The 18,341-nt window shown below is 37.0% G+C and overlaps 2 protein-coding genes across 2 annotated transcripts; one reads left to right on the forward strand and one right to left on the reverse strand.

Annotated features, from left to right (window-relative positions):
- Positions 478–8,926, forward strand: LOC107629294 (DDT domain-containing protein PTM). The gene is made up of 9 exons (XM_016332049.2): positions 478–1,415; positions 1,545–2,237; positions 2,458–3,610; positions 3,953–4,238; positions 5,794–5,918; positions 6,011–6,474; positions 6,584–6,612; positions 6,869–7,435; positions 7,525–8,926. Exons 1-9 carry the CDS (start codon positions 619–621, stop codon positions 8,325–8,327), a joined length of 4,917 nt encoding a protein of 1,638 aa, XP_016187535.1. The 5' UTR covers positions 478–618; the 3' UTR covers positions 8,328–8,926.
- LOC107629295 (AP-2 complex subunit alpha-1) lies at positions 8,941–17,703 on the reverse strand. The gene is made up of 27 exons (XM_016332050.2): positions 17,246–17,703; positions 16,622–16,753; positions 16,293–16,418; positions 15,319–15,381; positions 15,148–15,245; positions 14,852–15,059; positions 14,602–14,673; positions 14,433–14,525; positions 13,859–13,960; positions 13,572–13,669; positions 13,198–13,279; positions 12,942–13,030; positions 12,733–12,838; positions 12,586–12,651; positions 12,285–12,391; positions 12,088–12,192; positions 11,876–11,996; positions 11,563–11,763; positions 11,240–11,470; positions 10,828–10,908; positions 10,497–10,661; positions 10,333–10,419; positions 10,106–10,231; positions 9,906–9,986; positions 9,740–9,811; positions 9,540–9,619; positions 8,941–9,454 (listed from the first exon to the last, which is right to left on the reverse strand). The coding sequence occupies exons 1-27, from the start codon at positions 17,375–17,377 to the stop codon at positions 9,310–9,312; spliced, it is 3,069 nt and encodes a 1,022-aa protein (XP_016187536.1). The 5' UTR covers positions 17,378–17,703; the 3' UTR covers positions 8,941–9,309.

An 18,341-nucleotide genomic window follows, 5' to 3' on the forward strand; every position in this document is an offset into this window, starting at 1 on the left:
TTAGGAGCGCAATGACTCGGACGAGTGGGTGAGCCGACTCGGACGAGTGGGTGAGCCGACTCGGACGAGTGGGTGAGCCGACTCGGACGAGTGGGTGAGCCGACTCGGACTTAGGAGCGCAATGACTCGGACGAGTGGGTGAGCCGACTCGGACGAGTGGGTGAGCCGACTCGGACGCAACGAGTATAACGACGAGTTGACTCACCTTGATTTAGAATAATAAAAAAAAAAAAACTCGGTAACTGAGTCTCCAGAAGAAACCAATTTCCCTCTTCCTTCTCGTTCTCTAGGGTTATCGTCTTCTTTCGCACCTTCTTCTTATCTCTCCAAAAAATCACACACACTCCATAAATTGTTCAAACTCACCTCACACTCTCTCTCATGTTCCGTCTCACGAATTTTCGTTTCTAACCGTTTTTTCCCCTTCCATTTTCTGGAATTTACCATCGACTCTTCGATATAGTTTCAAGTTCCTCCTTCGATTTGCGCTCATTTCTTTAGATCCGAACAATTCCTAGCTTTAAGAGCTCCGGTGGATCAGAATTAGAAGTTTCCGAAGGAAATCGAAGTGTTAGGGTTCCGATTTTTCTGAAATTTTAGTTTCCGTTTGAAAAAGCGATGGAGCCACCGGTTGTTAGATCGAGAGGGAGGCCGCGGAAGCGTAGAAGAAAAGAGGAAGAAATGGAAGCTCTGGAAGCAAAGAGGCAAGCCTTGGCAACCAGATCGATAGCGTTGGTTGGACGATTCGTGCTGAAGGAGTTCCCGAAAATCGGTGTTTTTCTCGGTAAAGTTGTGTACTACGAGTGTGGCTTGTATAGAGTTAGTTATGAGGACGGTGATTTCGAGGATTTGGATAGTGGTGAGGTTCGTGCTGTTCTACTAAATGACAGTGATTTTGATGATGATTTGACTAAGAGGAAGGGTAAATTGGAGCAATTAGTGTTGAAGAATAGTGTAAAGGTTCAGGCTAAGTCGGTGAAGGCTTCTGATGAGATGAATAAAGATGAATCCAAGGTTGATGGACCTGTTTCGGGAGAACTTAACGGTGAAAACGGTGAGGAACAAGCTGAAGGTGGCGATGATTTGTTGAGTGATGATTATTCTGATTCAGATGCTGAGGCAGTGCCTGCCGTGCCACCGCGGCCGCCTTTGTTGCAGTTGCCACCATCGTCAGGGACTATTGGTGTGCCGGAGCAGTGTGTTTCGCACCTGTTTGCTGTTTATGGTTTCTTGAGATCATTTAGCACTAGGTTGTTCCTGGCACCGTTTACTTTAGATGATTTTGTTGGTTGTCTTAATTGCCGAGTTGCTAACAGCTTGATTGATTCTATTCACGTCTCCCTATTGCGGGTATTGAGGCATCATCTTGAATCCGTTTCATCTGAAGGCTCAGAGCTTGCATCGAAATGCCTTAGGTGCTTAAATTTCTTTCTACTATTTATTTATTTATTTTTTCGGTTTGGCAAGATTCATGTATACAGCATTGATAGTAGAAATGGTGTCTACACTTGATTTTGATTAGATTGAAGTTGTTGTATTTGCAGGTGCAATGATTGGGGCTTGCTTGATGCATTGACTTGGCCTGTTTTTGTGATTCAGTATTTATTAGTTAATGGACACACAAAAGGACCTGAATGGAAAGGGTTTTATGATGAGGCTTTTGCTTGCGAGTATTATTTATTGCCTGTAAGTAGGAAGTTAATGATATTGCAAAAACTCTGCGATGATGTTTTGGATTCAGAGGAGCTAAAAGCTGAAATGAACATGCGGGAAGAATCAGAGGTTGGGGTGGATTATGACGCAGAAGATATCATTGCTGCAGAAAATGGGCCTGGAAAAGTCCTGCCAAGACATGCCAATACTGCTTGTGAGGATAAAGGAGCCATGAAGATAGTTTTGGCATCAAATTTTGTGAACCAACATGTTAACCCTAATAATTCCAATTCCAGAAATGCAGGAAACGTTGGTGATGGCGATGATAGAAATGGAGATGAATGTCGTCTTTGTGGTATGGATGGGACCTTGCTTTGTTGTGATGGGTGCCCCTCTGCTTATCACTCCAGGTGTATTGGTGTTTCGAAAATGCATATACCAGAAGGACCGTGGTATTGTCCAGAATGCAAGATTAACATGATTGGGCCAACAGTTGCAAAGGGAACATCACTTAGAGGTGCTGAAATATTTGGAATGGATTTGTACGGGCAGCTTTTCATGAGTTCTTGCGACCACTTATTGGTGTATGTTCAACATCATTTTGTGTTATTTTTTCTTACTTTTTTTTGTTATATCACTACTGGTGCTTCAGTTCTATTTTGTGTTATTTTTTCTTACTTTTTTTTGAAATTTGTGCTTTAGTCTACTTCCTTTCCATCCCTTTGCTATCCTCCTTAGAGTAGATGTACTTTTAACTTCCCAAATTCATCTTCATGATCTTTAAAAAAAAATGGATGATTGCAGGCTCAATGTCAACAATGATGAATTCTGTCTTAAATATTACAACCAGAGTGACATTCCTAATGTTATCCAAGTGCTCTGCGGATCCTTGCAGCATAGACCAATATACTATGATATTTGCATGGCAGTTATGCAATATTGGAATATTTCTGAAAGAGTCTTGCCTCTTCCTCCTCCGTCAAGTGAAGATGGTCATAAGCCTGTTAGTTTGGTGAATGGAGAGTACTCTCACACTTTGAGCTTGATTTATAGTGGCAATGTAGTCCCTTCACGTGATATCTCAACAACTAACACTGTAAATCAATGTCCTGAAAGCAGCGGTAATGAGCTCCCTACCACAAATATGAAGCTTCCTCAGGAAACTAGGATGGTGTCACTAATGTCAAATGATTCTGGGTCTGTTTCTGTTAGTAATCAGTCTGAGTTGAACTATCGAAGTTCTGTCAATGGGTTAACTGTGGTGGCTTCTTCACGCTCTTTGATAAACAGCCAATATAGTAATAATGCCCATTCAAATGATATTGTACTGCCAGTGAACTTCTCTCTGGAAACCAAAGAGAGCACCCGAGTTGGTTTTGGAAAGGTGGAACACAAAACAACTAACAATGTTGGGTACATGGGTTTGTCCTATAAACCTTTGTCATACATTAATAACTATATGCATGGTGATTTTGCTGCATCAGCAGCTGCCAAATTGGCCGTTCTATCCTCTGAGGAATCTAGGTCAGAGGGTCATGTTTCCGACAGTCAGAAGAAAACGATAGCTCAGATCACTTATTTGCAAGCAAAAGCATTCTCACAAATAGCTTCACGTTTCTTTTGGCCAGCTACTGAAAAGAAGCTAATGGAGGTGCCAAGAGAGAGGTGTGGCTGGTGCTTTTCTTGTAAAGCCCCTGTTTCAAGCAAGAGAGGATGCATGTTAAATCATGCCCTTATAAATGCCACAAAAAGTGCGCTGAAAGTTCTTGCTGGTTTTCCTCCACTAAGGAGTGGAGAGGGAATCCTTCCTAGTATTGCAACATACATTTTATACATGGAGGAATGTTTACATGGTTTAATAGTTGGGCCCTTTCTAAGTCCAAGTTATAGAAAGCAATGGCGAATGCGGGTTGAACAGGCCACAACATTTAGCTCTATCAAACCACTCTTGCTTGATGTGAGTGGCATTTAATTTTCCAATTTGGTTGAATGTTATATTTTACGTCTGCATATTTTTTAATAAATTGAAGACATACATTTTTATTTAGTCAATTTAACACTTGTTTTGATTTTCAAATTCTGTATGTGAAGCTCACTATCTATCGCACTTTTTGGAGTGTGCTAAACTTGGTGAATTTTAACAGTTTGTGTCCTTGTTATTGGTTATAGAATGCTCTGTACATATGTTCATGTTACCCTTTCTCAAAATTCTTCATTATGATGCATTTATAGGTTGTACCATATGAGTAGGTTTGTTAAGCCATTATTCTTCCAGTAGCTGATGAATTTTCATTTTCAGCTTGAGGAAAATATTCGCATGATTACTTTCTGCGGGGATTGGCATAAGTTGATGGATGATTGGTTGGTTGAGTTTTCTATGATTCAAAGGTCTGCATCTGCTCTTGGAACAACACAGAAACGTGCACCAAGTGGGAGGCGTTACAAAAAACGCTCAGCTACTGAAGAACCTACAGCTGATGGTTGCCATGAAAGCCTTGAGTGGTGGCGGGGTGGGAAATTCACCAAGTTTATATTCCAAAAAGCTGTTTTGCCAAGATCCCTGGTCAGGAAAGCTGCACGCCAAGGTATTCTATTTTCGCCTCAAAAAATTATACCATAATGATGATGAGCCTGAGTAAGAAATTCTGAATTTGATTTTTCTAAAACAAAGGTCATATTGATTTGAAATATGTTCTAAAATTTTCATTTTTATTATAATTTTTTTGGTTATTTATTATTTATTTTTTCTAATACTAAGAATAAATTAATTGAATTTATTGAAAGGTCAGTCAACATTATTATACTAGGAAATGAATCCTCTCCAGTTTTTTTAACACTTGACAGAATCTAGTGTGATCTCTCACCTTTGATTTTATAAGTGGGACCAGAAATAAATAAGAGAGAGAGAGTAATGAATGGTTAGATTAAACACTGCACACCATCCAGTTTTTTTTCACTGGAGAGGATCTACTCCTGGATATGACCTACTCTCGTTCATGCATATGTCAGCAACATATACTTTTTTTTATAGAAAATGACAAATAGGTCCCTGACCTTTTGTCGCGCGGACATTTTCGTCCCTATCCTTCACAAAATTTGGACGGATCAGTCCCTCCGTCCAAATGCCTCCGTCAGGGACTGATCCGTCCAAATGCCTCAATAAGGGACTGATCCGTCCAAGTTTTGTGAAGGTTAGGGACTTAAAAGTATTTTTCAATGATTAGGGACGAAAATGTCCGCGGGGCAAAAGGTCGGGGACCTATTTGTCTTTTTCTCCTTTTTTTATATGTTGATCAATTCAAAAAATAAGGAAGTGTGATATTGCCTTGTATTAATGAGTCATTTAATATTTTCTCTTTCCTCATTAATATGCACCCTCCACTATTTTCTCTATCTAAATTATGTATATGTAGTATTATTAGTTTCTGACTTTCTGTTTTCTAATTTTGCTTTCTAGAATAATGTTACCTTTTTTTTAAATAAAATAATAGTAATTTTCCAAACAAAACATCTAGTAATATATACTGTTCAACATTAATTATTTGTAAAGAGTAAGCAAATATCTTATGTGTATTGCCAAAAATTGAAATTATTTAAGAACCCAAAAATACAACATACGTATATGACATTTCAAACATGCACGGATATATCATTAATAATAAAATTCCAAATATAACTAGAAGCATTACATATAATATGTTTTTTTAATTTAATTTTTCCAACAATCCTAATTAGCTTGTGTATGATTATATTTAAGATCACTTATATATTATTAAGTATTTCAGCAATAAAAACAATAATTATTAAATTAGAAAAAATAGCAGGGAGAGAATATTTGCGAGGAAAGAGAAAATGAGTCATTAATATGATTATGACAATATTACACATTTATTCTTACTTTTAATTAGTCATGAATAAATTATGGTGGATTTTATGTCTCAAAAATATGTGTATGTAGGTTAGAATATTCAAATATATATAAAGTATAGTATGAGAAAAGCTTGGACATATGGAGCATTTATGCTTCACAATGTTTATTGTATAATTTTTTTACCCCGTAATGCTACTACACACATGTATGGTTTTAGGTTCATTAAATTTTTTAAGTCAATAAAGCATGTTATTTATTGTGAGCAACAGGTGGTTCGAGGAAAATCTCTGGCATTTTCTATGCTGATGGATCTGAAATCCCTAAAAGGACCAGACAGTTTGTGTGGAGAGTTGCAGTACAGATGTGTAAGACTGCATCACAGCTGGCACTTCAGGTTTTGTATAGTTTATTGTCAGTTTGCTTTCTTCTTTGAGCATATTGAATGTTGCAAAGAGTGCTACTTATGATATAAATTGTTTGCATCAGGTCAGATATCTAGATTTTTATATCAGATGGAGTGATCTAATTCGTCCAGAGCAGAATATTCAGGATGGTAAAGGTCAAGAAACTGACGCTTCTGCTTTTAGAAATGCAAATATTTGTGATAAAAAGCTTGTAGAGGGGAAAACTTGTTACGGAGTAGCATTTGGGAGCCAAAAGCATCTTTCTACTCGTTTAATGAAAAATGTTATTGAAATTGAGCAAGGTATAGAAGGAAAGGAAAAGTATTGGTTTTCCGAAACACGCATTCCTTTATATTTGGTGAAAGAGTATGAAGAAAGCAATGGAAACGGACCATCTGTTGGTGAGCACTTGAATACTGCATCACAACAATTGCTCAGTCGGTGGTTGAAAGCATCCCGCAAGGATATTTTTTTCTACCTTACCTGCAAGAGAGACAATTTGGACATGTTCTTGTGTTCTGTATGTCATACTGGTGTTCCATTAAGGTTGCCTAACTTTTACTACTAGTTCATTGATTTGTTTTTAATTTCCCTTGCGCCTTTTCTTTATTCCTATTGTTTGCTAGACATTAATCTTTATCTGGCATGGTTTCAGGAATGCACTCAAGTGCAATACTTGTCAAGGTATATCAGTTATCCTTTTACTATTATGCTTTCATAGGTCTCTTGTATATGCAGATATGATTCAGTTATATTTGATCCAAACGTTAATAGGAACCTTGCCTTTTGTAAATCATTGAAAGTAAATCCAGAACTAATTTTTTTGCTGCTACTTAGGCATTGGGGTTGTGTTATATGGTTTTCTTCATTCTTTATTTTATTTTTGCTATTATAGTTCATTAACGTATCCTGTTTAAAATTTTGTTCGATTGAGCATTAGGTTTTTGTCACGAGGGCTGTTCCCTAAGGTCAACAATCTTCACAAATAAGAAAGTTGAGTACTTGACCACATGCAACCAATGTTATCATGCCAAGTTCCTTGCTCAAAAGGAGACCAGTAATGAATCTCCAACCAGCCCCTTACTCTTACAAGGACGTGAAAACAACTCTCTTACTATCCTAAAGGGATTAAAGTCTAAATATTCTGATCTAGCACAGAAGTCTGCCAAGGCAAAGGATAGCCGTCCAGAAGCAAAACAAGCAAAACAAGTTGCTTCAATGACAGTTTTGAAGGAAGCAAAGACTTCCACCAAGTCAAAGGATAGTCATCCAGACAGAAAACAACTTGCTTCTGGTTCCAGCTCGGCAACTGCAACCCATCGTAGGAATTGTTCTTGGGGTGTGATATGGAAGAAGAAAAATATTGATGATACAGGCGATGAATTTAGGCTCAAAAACATACTTTTAAAGGGAGCTTCAGGAATTCTTCAAGAGCCACCAATTTGTCACTTGTGCCGTAAGAAATACTGTTCCGATCTGATGTACATTCACTGTGAGTCATGCTCAAGTAAGTATTCTCTATTAACCTACACATTTTTAAAGGCTTTTTTTTTTGCAATTTTTTTATCTCTGTATTTTGGTTTTGGCTTTTGACAGATTGGTATCATGCTGAAGCTGTTGAACTCGATGAGTCCAAAATTTTTGATGTACTGGGCTTCAAATGTTGCAAGTGTCGCAGGATAAAATCACCTGATTGTCCTTATGCTGATACTAAGCGCAAGACACAAGAGGGTAAGAGGACAAGGACTTCAAAGAAAGAGTATTCTGGTCCAGATTCTGATTCTGAAAAATTTTCTGATACAGAACCTAAGTTAGAGGATGCTGAGTGGAGTACTCTCTCTGGCCCTGGGCCTCGGAAACTACCAGTGAGACGGCATGTTAAACGTGAGGGGGACTGCGATGGATTTTACGTAGAGAAACCGTTGTATGATGAAACTTTGGCACATAATGAAGCGGGTGATACGTACAAACCCGAGCCTTTAGACTATGACTCTGTCGTGCCAAATGATAGCAATCTGCTTAATGAAGCGGAAGGTTCACAGTATGAATTTGCGGACTTTGAACCTCATACCTACTTCTCTGTAACGGAACTGCTGCTTCCAGATGATAGTAGCCAGCTTGAGGGAGCTGATGCATCTGGTGAGTTGTCAGGATATTTGGGGAATTCTTGTACACAAGTTCCTGAAGAATGCGGTGTAACTTTAGATGACAAATCAGAACCTGCCCTATCATTTGAAGACGCTGTTTATAGTTGTTGGCAGTGCGGGCAAATGGAACCAGCCCCTGATCTGTGTTGTGAGATTTGTGGGATTTTTATTCACAGTCAATGCTCCCCTTGGGTTGAGTCACCATCAAGGCTTGGAAATTGGAGGTGTGGCAATTGCCGGGAATGGCAATAGCTGATTCACATGTCATTTTGTTGAATTTGAATTTGGGAAATTCTCCCTCTTGATTGAAGTGGGTTGAAGCTTCTGATGCCTTAACAGTGATAAATCGTACAAGTCAGCTCAAATGAATATTTGCACTTTCTTGGCAGTATCTCCCCGTGGACGAGGTGAATTGTTTGCGAATCTTTCAAGGGCAACTTTATGCTGTGTGCTTTGTCTTGCCATTATTCTGTGCACTGTTCACCGAAATATAACTGCCTGTGCAGTGCCCAGCGGTCCCGGTGTACTCAATCGACGAAAGGATCTGGTGCGTTTGTCGTTAGTTTGCTTTGATCCTATAACGAGATTTTTTAATCAAATCAGTCGGTCACTCGCATGGGGGATTGTTTTCACTTTACCCATTTTACGGTTCGTAGATAAGCATTGTTTTTGTGACGCTTATCTGATGGAATTATTTGTATAGATGAGAATCCTCAATTTTTTATGGAGGTTAGTTAAAACTATGAAGCTTCGATCTATTACGAAAGAAGCTTCTATACTGCTTCCATTCATTTTCACTCGTAGTAGTGAAAGAAAGCACGTTAGGATCCAATGCTGGCCTTACTTAACTCTTTTGTGGTCTTTATTAAACTCATGTTTTCCGCCTAATTCGTGTGTTAGCATAGCACCGAATCCAGTATTATTATTGGCAAAAGAAAGTTAACATGTGATACATACAATCTAATCTATCACGCAAAATATTTTACATTATAAATACACCCTGATAAAAATAGGTAAGAGCTCACGGATAAGAGAACTAAAACACTCGAGAGAATTCACTCACTCTAGGGGAAAGAATCTTAAAAAATGCCGACCTACCGAGACTACACTGACAGTTTTCTCTGATTCCGCCAGTCCACGCATCATGAAATTGTATATGCAACTCAATTGGCTTACGATAAATCCACCTCAATAACGTACAATAAATCATTGGCTTATGCATCTATCTACTTTGTCACAGAAGAGCAGCAAGCATAGCCCCGGGGTCTGTCGATGCTGCCAGATCACTGGCTTGTTGAAGTGATGTTGGAGATGCTTGTGGAGGTTTCTGGATTGCTGGGGGAATGCTGACTAGCATTTCCTTTATAAACATCTTCAACCTGAAACCAAATGCGAATTATATGAAGAAAAATCTCTTTCAAATATGTTTGATAGCTCACGTAAATTGAAAACTAAATCGCATACTCAAATGTTAGTGTTGGGTCTCCCGAAGCAACCGTCATTCGTAGCTGGGTTCTGTCTGCTGGATCCGTTTCAATTCTTATCTGAATATTTAGAGTGTTACAACTTCTTTCATCCATCAATAACTCAATAATGCTGTGTATTATCTCTACGATGTAGAATTCCTAAGTAAATAGATTCCTAAAGCAAACATGAATACTAACCAAACAGAGCATTGCTCTTGTATTTTCTGAATAGAATGTTGCACACGCAACAAGATTGTTTGGATTGGGATCCTAAAACAAATAGATAGCAGAAAGAGTTATGATATAAATCAATTGGTGTACAACAGAAAGATAAGAAAGATAAAAAATAATAGTTGGGAATTACCAGCCCCGGGCAGACTGTCAAAGAGTAACTATCGAATAAGTTGGCCATTTCAAGCAACGGAAGTGGTTTGACACCTCTAACCTGCAAAAATAACAAAATAAACTGATGACTGCATGATCCATATTCAACAATATACATTTGCAAAGTTAAATTCAACTTCCTAGAGTAAGTATACTACTCTAGGTGCACATAATACATACCACTTCTTGAAGCTTTAAAGGTGGTCCAGATAGGGATCTCCATTGAGCGAAAAAATCTTCAGCAGATATAGATATAGGCTGAAGAAATTTATTTAGGACAGCTGGAAGCTGAAGTTTGACGTTGACCTGTGAAAGGACACATGTATGCAGTTACACACATAGGGTACTGGGAATGAAGCTCAATGATTTTTCCAGATAGTAACAAACACAGGTTCAAATTTACGTACCATATCATTACCAAACTTGTATGAGAAGTCAAGAACAGCCACATCCCTGCTTGGGAGGAGATTAACAACTTCAAGTGGGCATTGCACCTACGCAACCAAGAGGTCAGGGAAATGTGAACAAATTATTAAAGCAGCAACATTTAACATTGGTCGTGTTGTCTCACCTGTGCCCGGGGAGGTATAGTTTCTGGTACTAATGAGAGCTCCGTCTTTAAATGAGTGGGTGGCAATATTATAGCTTGAACAGAGAGGAGAGGAGAAGTATTCTTGTTTCCCAAAAAAAGAACAACACGTCCCTGATGAGCTCTCCATTCTGCTTTAAGGCCAATCTGTTGCAAAAATGAATGTACATACAAAAAAGTGAGGACACCAAGAATCTACTATAACGTTGACCCTTAATTACTGAAAATACTAAAGATGTCTCTGTCAGTGAACTGCAAGTATATTTTGGACTGATGTTACAAAAAAAATAAACAATAATGTTGGAGGAAAAACCTGAATGTAAGGATCCTCATATAGAACACCACTATCCTTCAAGCACAAAGAACGAAACCTTTCAGCGATATTTCCAATTGGCTGCACAAAGGGTGGTATTCGTTACATTCCAATACATACATGCGGTAATATCTTTCTAATGTTGAATAACGGATGACAAGTCTCCATCAGATAGGTAAAATGGTCTATCATAAAGTATTCTTCATTCATGTAAAGAAAAGCCTTTGGCACAGAAACCAACATTTGACTCATCCCGGATCATTTATGAAAATGAAAAAAGTCTAACAAGAATGTTTTCCTCAAGTGATCAGTAAAATTTAAATATGGAATGTTCTAGTAATATTCCAATAAAATGGGTAAAGTTAAAACTTAAAAGACTTCAGAATTATGGTACTATAATCAATACAAGTACCTGCACAGCATTAGCTTGCTGATCAACAGGAACGAGGGCTGATGACTCAACTGCAATACCTCCCAATCCCAAATTGGAATTTGACTTAGGCTGGACAATGCTGCTGGGTGGGCCCTCAATAGCCAATGTATCCAAGAGAACACCATCAAGGTCGCCAGATTGAGGCAGAGCATCTACTTTACTCAAAGTCCCATTTACCTGGGGTAATCTTTGATCCTCTGAATCATTATCCTATTAAAACATGAAGTCCACATCAAACTAAGAAGCAACTGGGGCAAATGTGTTATTTCTTCTGAGGATGATAGAATGAGACTTAAACTAACCATGTTACTCCTTGTGCTGGGGTTGGGCACCTTTAAAAGACCAAGTTGGTTGACCATGACTGCTGGTGTACCATTAGCAGGGTGTTGGTCAGATACAACCAATGCATTTGATGTTTGAGAAAGTTGCTGGGCTCGCAACTTCATTGCACTTTGTTCTGCAGTATCAACTTCAGTGTCTTCAGCCCTTTTGATCAATGCAGACTGAAGCCAAAGTAGATTAAACCATGAGTATTATACCATTGGTGAATAAACTGATGAAACAAAATTATAAATAAGCTGCCTCTAAAATACTGAAACAATAAGGCAATAATACCTGCCGTTCAGGGAATTTAGGCATTTCAGCTAATATATCTACTAATGCTGCACCTTTTCTACTCAAGGCAAAATATTCAACAGCCCGCTGCTGTATCTCAACTTCAATGCAACTCTCATATCTAAAGATATGAGCAAATGCATCAGAATCTCAAGCTTTATGACAAACCATAGACCAACTCATGAAAAATAAATTGAATAGGTATAACTCACTTTTTGAATATTGCCCATATCTGATTCTGTAGATCAGGGTCTGGTGGTTGAGTGTGCATAAGAATTTTAGCATATGTTGATAGAAGAATAGGAATAGTAGAAGTCCTGAAAATAAAACATATCTAGGTCAAACGGAACATCGGAACCCAGCTATGAATTAAGTGAGGTATCTGCTGATATGGACCGATTCTGCTTACGATACAGTAGGAAGCTTCTCATGTATGATGTTAAATATTTCCCTTGGACTAAATCCAGGTTGTCTCACTAGAAGGTGCCCAAACTCTCCAAGGATATATGCACTAACCTGTTGAAATGCATGCAACTAGAAAAATTAATAATGAGCTATAATCAGATCTCATGCTATATGCCTATATCAGTGTTTTGATTAAGTATAAACCAATTATCTGTGTCTGAATTTAATACAAACTAAAAGTTAATAAACATAAGGAGAGGGAGGGGGGAAGGCCTTTTACTAAATGGTGACAACAGCACACAAACCTTAACCATTGTCTCATGTATGGCAGGCTTATCAAGATACTCTCGAGCTTTTGCCGCGGCATAAGGCTGATCAAAGACATAAAAAAGTCCTTGTTAGCAATGTATATACTAGGAAGAAGTAAGAGTTGATACGAACTTCTGTTTCACCTGTAGATCATCATTATTTGTAACAAATTGTATCACACGAAACCAGATGTCATCACTAACAAATTCTCCAGCCTTGTCAATTAGTTGAAGGATCACATCTACATACCTGTAATAAAATAAGGATGGCCCAGTTCATGATGGATAGTAGTTTTAATACACAAATACAGTACAGTGTACTTCAGCAATGCGACAAATAGCAATAGCATTACCAAGAAAGATCTGGTGTAAACTTCTCCGCAAGAATAGCTGCTTTTAGTGATAATTCCTCTCGCATTGCAAAATCTGCTGTGCTGAGATACTACAAGATAGTAGAAGTTACAAAGTAATAATTTGGGTGGTTCAATTCAACTGTAACATCAGTTATTTTTTTTTTTTCTAAATAAAAAAACTTCATTTGGTAAGGATACAAAGGGTTTAAAATGAGATTTTCAAATTCACAGGAATCACCGTAAATCTAGTTCATACCTGCAGTAGTTCTTCAACTATATCCTTTGCATTTGAAACATCACACATGCTATAAAGCAAATCCAAAGCACGCCTTCGAATACTGAGTATAAACCAACAACTTAGAAATACTAGATTCAACAAAGAATGACATTAAGAATAATGGAATTAAATATGTATGATACTGGAGATTTTAAGCACTTTTAGAGTTTTTAGTAGAAGAAAACTATATCTTCAATGGAAGGACATTTTTCCCTTCAGAGTACGACGTTAACATGCACGTACAATAATTATATCCAATTTGTGCAAGCTTTACTTGGAACGCAAATAACGGGGATGAGATATATAAACTATAAAGAATTGATGATTTCACAACATAGGACAGTGTGTATAACCTGATGTCAGGATCTTTCAATGAGGTAATAATCTGAGCCTGGTGTCTTTTTATGATATCTTGCACATCTGTAATCATAAACATTCTAGTCATATTTTCCTGCATCACAATAGCATATATGTTATGAACTCTACATTGCATTCTGACAGTAACTTTAGCCTTTTAAACTATAAATATGATATCTTCTACTGCATAGTATTTATATTTTATGTCGCACGGTTCTTCCCCAAAAAGAGAACTTAAAACAAAATTAGGGATAAATGAACAGTGTCAGTGACAGCAATTTACCAAGCCTAGATATCGAATATTTGGCTCTCTAACAGCAATAAATTTTCCAAGAAGAGTCACACATTGAGACATCATCTCTTTTTCAGCATCAAGATGCATAACCTGCAGCGGGCAATTGGAATAGATAATATAACAAAACTACTATATGTAAAATTGCAAGATAAGAGGAAGAGAATGAACATATGGCTACCAGATGCACTGTACAATTCAATTAAGAGCATGGTAGAAATCCCTACAGAAGAGTCATATTTGTCTGTTAATGACAGGCTACAGAACCTACCACATGCATACACAGAAGAGTATAATTTAAGCCACATGGTAACATTTGTCATTAGGTTCACAACAGCATCTATTATATTTGAGCAGTTACATTTAAAAAACGAAATCAATCATGAGAATGAATGGGGTTGTCCAAGAATAGTATAATTTCTAAGGAAATTTTCCTAAAACCTCAGCTAATTTGACAAATAAATTCAAAATAAAGAATTTGCATTTAGCAAGTCATTCATAACAAGATCATTAACGTAAAGAAAATGCTTTTCTTGTTTAAAATATAAAATGTCAATGTACATACCAGAGCAAGGGCTTCAAACAGAACAGCATGAGATGCATTATTTTTGTTCACATTTTTTACCACATCAGTGCCCATCAATATCCTTTGTAAGACCTGAAATGATTAATCCAAGAGTTAGCAAGACTTAATAATTAAACAAAGTTATTTGTATGTGTTAAAATATCCAAACCTCAAATAGTGATCTTCTGGTATTTGGATCTTCAATGATCGGAAAATACTGAAGGGCCCTCATTGTTTTGACCTATGTTAAGAACGAACCAAACAAGCAATACAAGGTTGACAAGCGTCGTAAGGGAAAGTAAGAGTTGCAAAATTGGGGAAGCATACTTTTACTTTCATTAAAAGCTACACTGCAAGAATAGCACCCAAAATCTCCTTAAATCCAAAGCTATCAAAGGAAAAGGCTAAAAGTTACACACCTGAAGCCAGGGAGATGGAATGCCGTAGTAAGTGTACTCTTGCGGAATATCCTGGTTCCTAGCAAGGCGTTCTAAAATTTTTACACACTTGGGAAGACAACTCCAATATGCCTCATAATTGTTTGACACCAAAGCAACAAGGAGACTCATAGAAGAAGTCAAAACACCAAGGTCTCGTTCATCCAAAAGTTGTGCCATCCGAACCGCCCTGAAATATATTATAAGGAATTATCAAGATACATTTGAGGTAAAACATTGAAGACAGCATGTTACCAGCAAAGTGACATTCAAATTACCACCCATCTACATTGACAACATCTGGATTTTTCCTGTATAATCGCAGTAAGCATAAAGCAGCTTTTTTTTTCACAAGCGGTCTGCAACTGCTAGATACCTAGATCACAAAAGCATAAATTATTTTCTCATGGAAAATATTAATTAATTAATAATTATGCATAATTTCTTACCAGCAACTTCTGTACATCAGGTGCTAAGGACTCGGAAAATTCTCTTCCGCCAATATTTCCAACCTGCAAAATAGAATACACAATATGATAGCAACGAAAATAACATTCCAGCTTACATAGCTTGGAATTGGAAGGATAATTGTTTTCAGAACAAACAGGTGAACACATGCAATATTCAGAGAGCAAAAGTGATGGCATGTACAAAAAAGAAATTTACAGATATTCTGAACCTGTACTCAAGTTGGAAAAAAGGTTCAAAATTTAGGGTAATCAAAACCAAACAAATAAAGCTCCACCAAATGTTTCAAAGTTCTCACTCTCTATGTATAGAAGAAAACTGCATTCTCAAATATTACAAATCAGAATAGTGAACCATATATGGAGTGCTCCATAATCAGATCCCAGAGAGCTATATGACCTCAGAGATATTTTATCCAAGCAGTTGAAAACTATATCTGAATACATGTTTTAACAGTTAGAGTGGTACTGAGAATAAAATAAGAGCAAGAAAGGTAGGGAAATTTACTATTAATGCTTTTAATATGGTCATATTTATCTGATTAAATTAAGCACATGACCATAATGACGAAAAGGGAAAACAAATAACAATATAATGGGGAAACTCATCAATTTATGAAATGCATACTCATTGGAAGTCCATATGGCCATTTATTTTTTTTTTTAGAGTCAATTGCAAAACATAACTCCGCCTATGCTACACCTGCGGTACATAGCCGGTCCAAGCCCGGATAAAGGAGGAGGGTTGTGGTAGGCCTTCGACAACCAACATAAAAACTTAGTTGAATTCATGACATGGATCAATTGCAAAACATAAGATGTAAGATACAAACAACGTGGCCTCTTTTCTAGAGCTTCTCATTATTGCATTTTGAATAAGAGAAGCACAGTAGTACAGTTAATAAGAGAGTAAGCCACATAATTATAGAAGGTTGACAATTTTTCCATTACCATACCATAGTCAATGCTAAGCACTGAAATGTTTCATTGCGACCAATAATATCAGTCCGCACAGTATTTATTGCCAATCTCAGAAAGTCATGGTTTTCATTGACCAGACATGATGTCACAATGTACCCAACCTGCAATTAGTTATTGTGAAGTTAGAAACTATGTTTTCTCTGCCAGGTTTACCTTTGAACAATCTAAGATAATAACAACAACAACAACAAAGTCTTGTCCAATTATCCTACAAGGTGAAGTATGCTATTGAACAATCTAAGAATAGCTAATATATATAGCTAGTAACACAACATTGTGGAAAGATGACAGAGAAAGATTTTACCTGCTTTTCTGGATACTTTGGAGCAGATATTAGAGAAACGGCTTCCATGTGACCAAAATCCACATCATAGCCAAGCATATATATGTAAAGCATTTTCCATACATATTTCTTTTTGTCATATGGTTTCAAACCCTAAACATAGAATCAAAAGGGATAAGATCAACATGCATTGCCATGACACTTACACTGCTTTGGTTAATAGAAAACAACAACAGAATATGCACATTGAATAATAGGATTTTTCCCCCTTAAAAATATTTGCAACCAAAAAATTATGCAGAGTAACTATCCTATTTGCAATGTATGTAACAGAATCTGACGAAACGATCTTCTAGCATAATGATAATTAAAATGACACAGCTCAAATGCAGTAATAAGCAAAAATTAACTACCAGGCTTCAACAACAAAATTCTTCATCGGAGTTTTAGAGAACTTTAGCATCAAGTATATTAACAACACTTTCTAATGTCATTCTACATGAACTTGAACTACACAGCTAATGAAATAGTTCAACCACATAAACTCGAAGCTAAATTCGACGGAACATTCAAATCCTACGCGAAAAATCAAATAGCGAAAACCGAATCAAACTCGAAGATAAAAGAAAAGCAAAGAATCCTAACCTTCTCGCTCTTGAAGCGAGTTCGGATTTTTCCGAGCTCCTTGTCGACGCGTAGCCTCTCCTGTTCCTTGTTCTGACAGTTGCGGACATCGCTGATGAACACCGACAGACCTCTCATTCCCGATAACGCCATCTCCACAGCTCACAGATCCGCCGGGAGATGGAGCGGATCCCGCCGTCTACTCTTTCGAATGAAAAAAAACCGGTAGACAGGTTCCACCGTGGCTCCGATGATGACGGCTTTTGAAGTTCGATGGATCCAATCACCAATGGAAAATTCTGGTGTATGAACGAGGTTCAGATTTTCAGCTCACGGATTCGGAAAAACGAAAATGCATGCTCAGAGAGAATCTAGAGAGATACAATGGCAGAAAAGAAGAGAGAAAAAATGGAGTGAAGACCAAACGAACAAAATTGTAAAAACTGGAACACACTCGCGGAAGCAGCTATATTTTAACACTTTACGATTAAACCAAATATAGAATAATTTAAATGTTATGTATCTATAAAATTCTTTATATTTTTCTGTATCAAAATTATACTCATATAAGTTATAAAATTTACATTTACGTAAAGATAAATTTTATACTTAAAGAGCTAGGTTAAGATGTACAAATATAAATAATAATATCTTCATGTTGTAGCATATTCATTATTATTCCATTTCACCTAATCCTTTTTTTCAGTAATTATTATAATTATTATTATGATTATGATTTTTTTTTCTCTGACTGATCTATAATACTGCAATTCTTTTGTTCGTGCAGTAATTTGAGATTGGTAATTTTTAAAATTTATATTTTATGTTGTGACTTTGTGCCTCATACTCTCATTGCAATCCTCTTTTGTACTCGCAATTTCAATGGTTGAAGTCAAAGGTATCAATGTATCATACACTTGGGTCAAAATGGAGGGAAACAGGTGTGATGCACTTTGCAGTTTGTACCATACACCATAATTCAACCTCCTGAAGTGACGCATACTTTAGCTGACACTATAAAAGTTCATTCAAATTAAAGTTTTGAGAAATATTAAACAGCTTAAATATTTACACGGTTGGTTGAGCACCATTAATTTTGTGAGATAAGGCTGACCTG

This window comes from Arachis ipaensis, chromosome B03 (genome assembly GCF_000816755.2).
Source record: "Arachis ipaensis cultivar K30076 chromosome B03, Araip1.1, whole genome shotgun sequence".
NCBI classification, from domain to species: Eukaryota; Viridiplantae; Streptophyta; class Magnoliopsida; order Fabales; family Fabaceae; genus Arachis; species Arachis ipaensis.

Excerpts from the sequence above, each read along its gene's own strand:
- LOC107629294 (XM_016332049.2), top strand. The coding sequence starts at position 619 with ATGGAGCCACCGGTTGTTAGATCGAGAGGGAGGCCGCGGAAGCGTAGA. Across the intron at positions 2,238-2,457 it reads TCTTGCGACCACTTATTGGT|GCTCAATGTCAACAATGATG; the intron begins GTATGTTCAACA and ends GGATGATTGCAG. Across the intron at positions 6,475-6,583 it reads CATACTGGTGTTCCATTAAG|GAATGCACTCAAGTGCAATA; the intron begins GTTGCCTAACTT and ends GCATGGTTTCAG.
- LOC107629295 (XM_016332050.2), bottom strand. The coding sequence starts at position 17,377 with ATGGCGTTATCGGGAATGAGAGGTCTGTCGGTGTTCATCAGCGATGTC. Across the intron at positions 15,382-16,292 it reads AGTGCTTAGCATTGACTATG|GTTGGAAATATTGGCGGAAG; the intron begins GTATGGTAATGG and ends TCTATTTTGCAG. Across the intron at positions 10,232-10,332 it reads ACAAGTTTGGTAATGATATG|GTCAACGTCAAACTTCAGCT; the intron begins GTACGTAAATTT and ends GTCCTTTCACAG.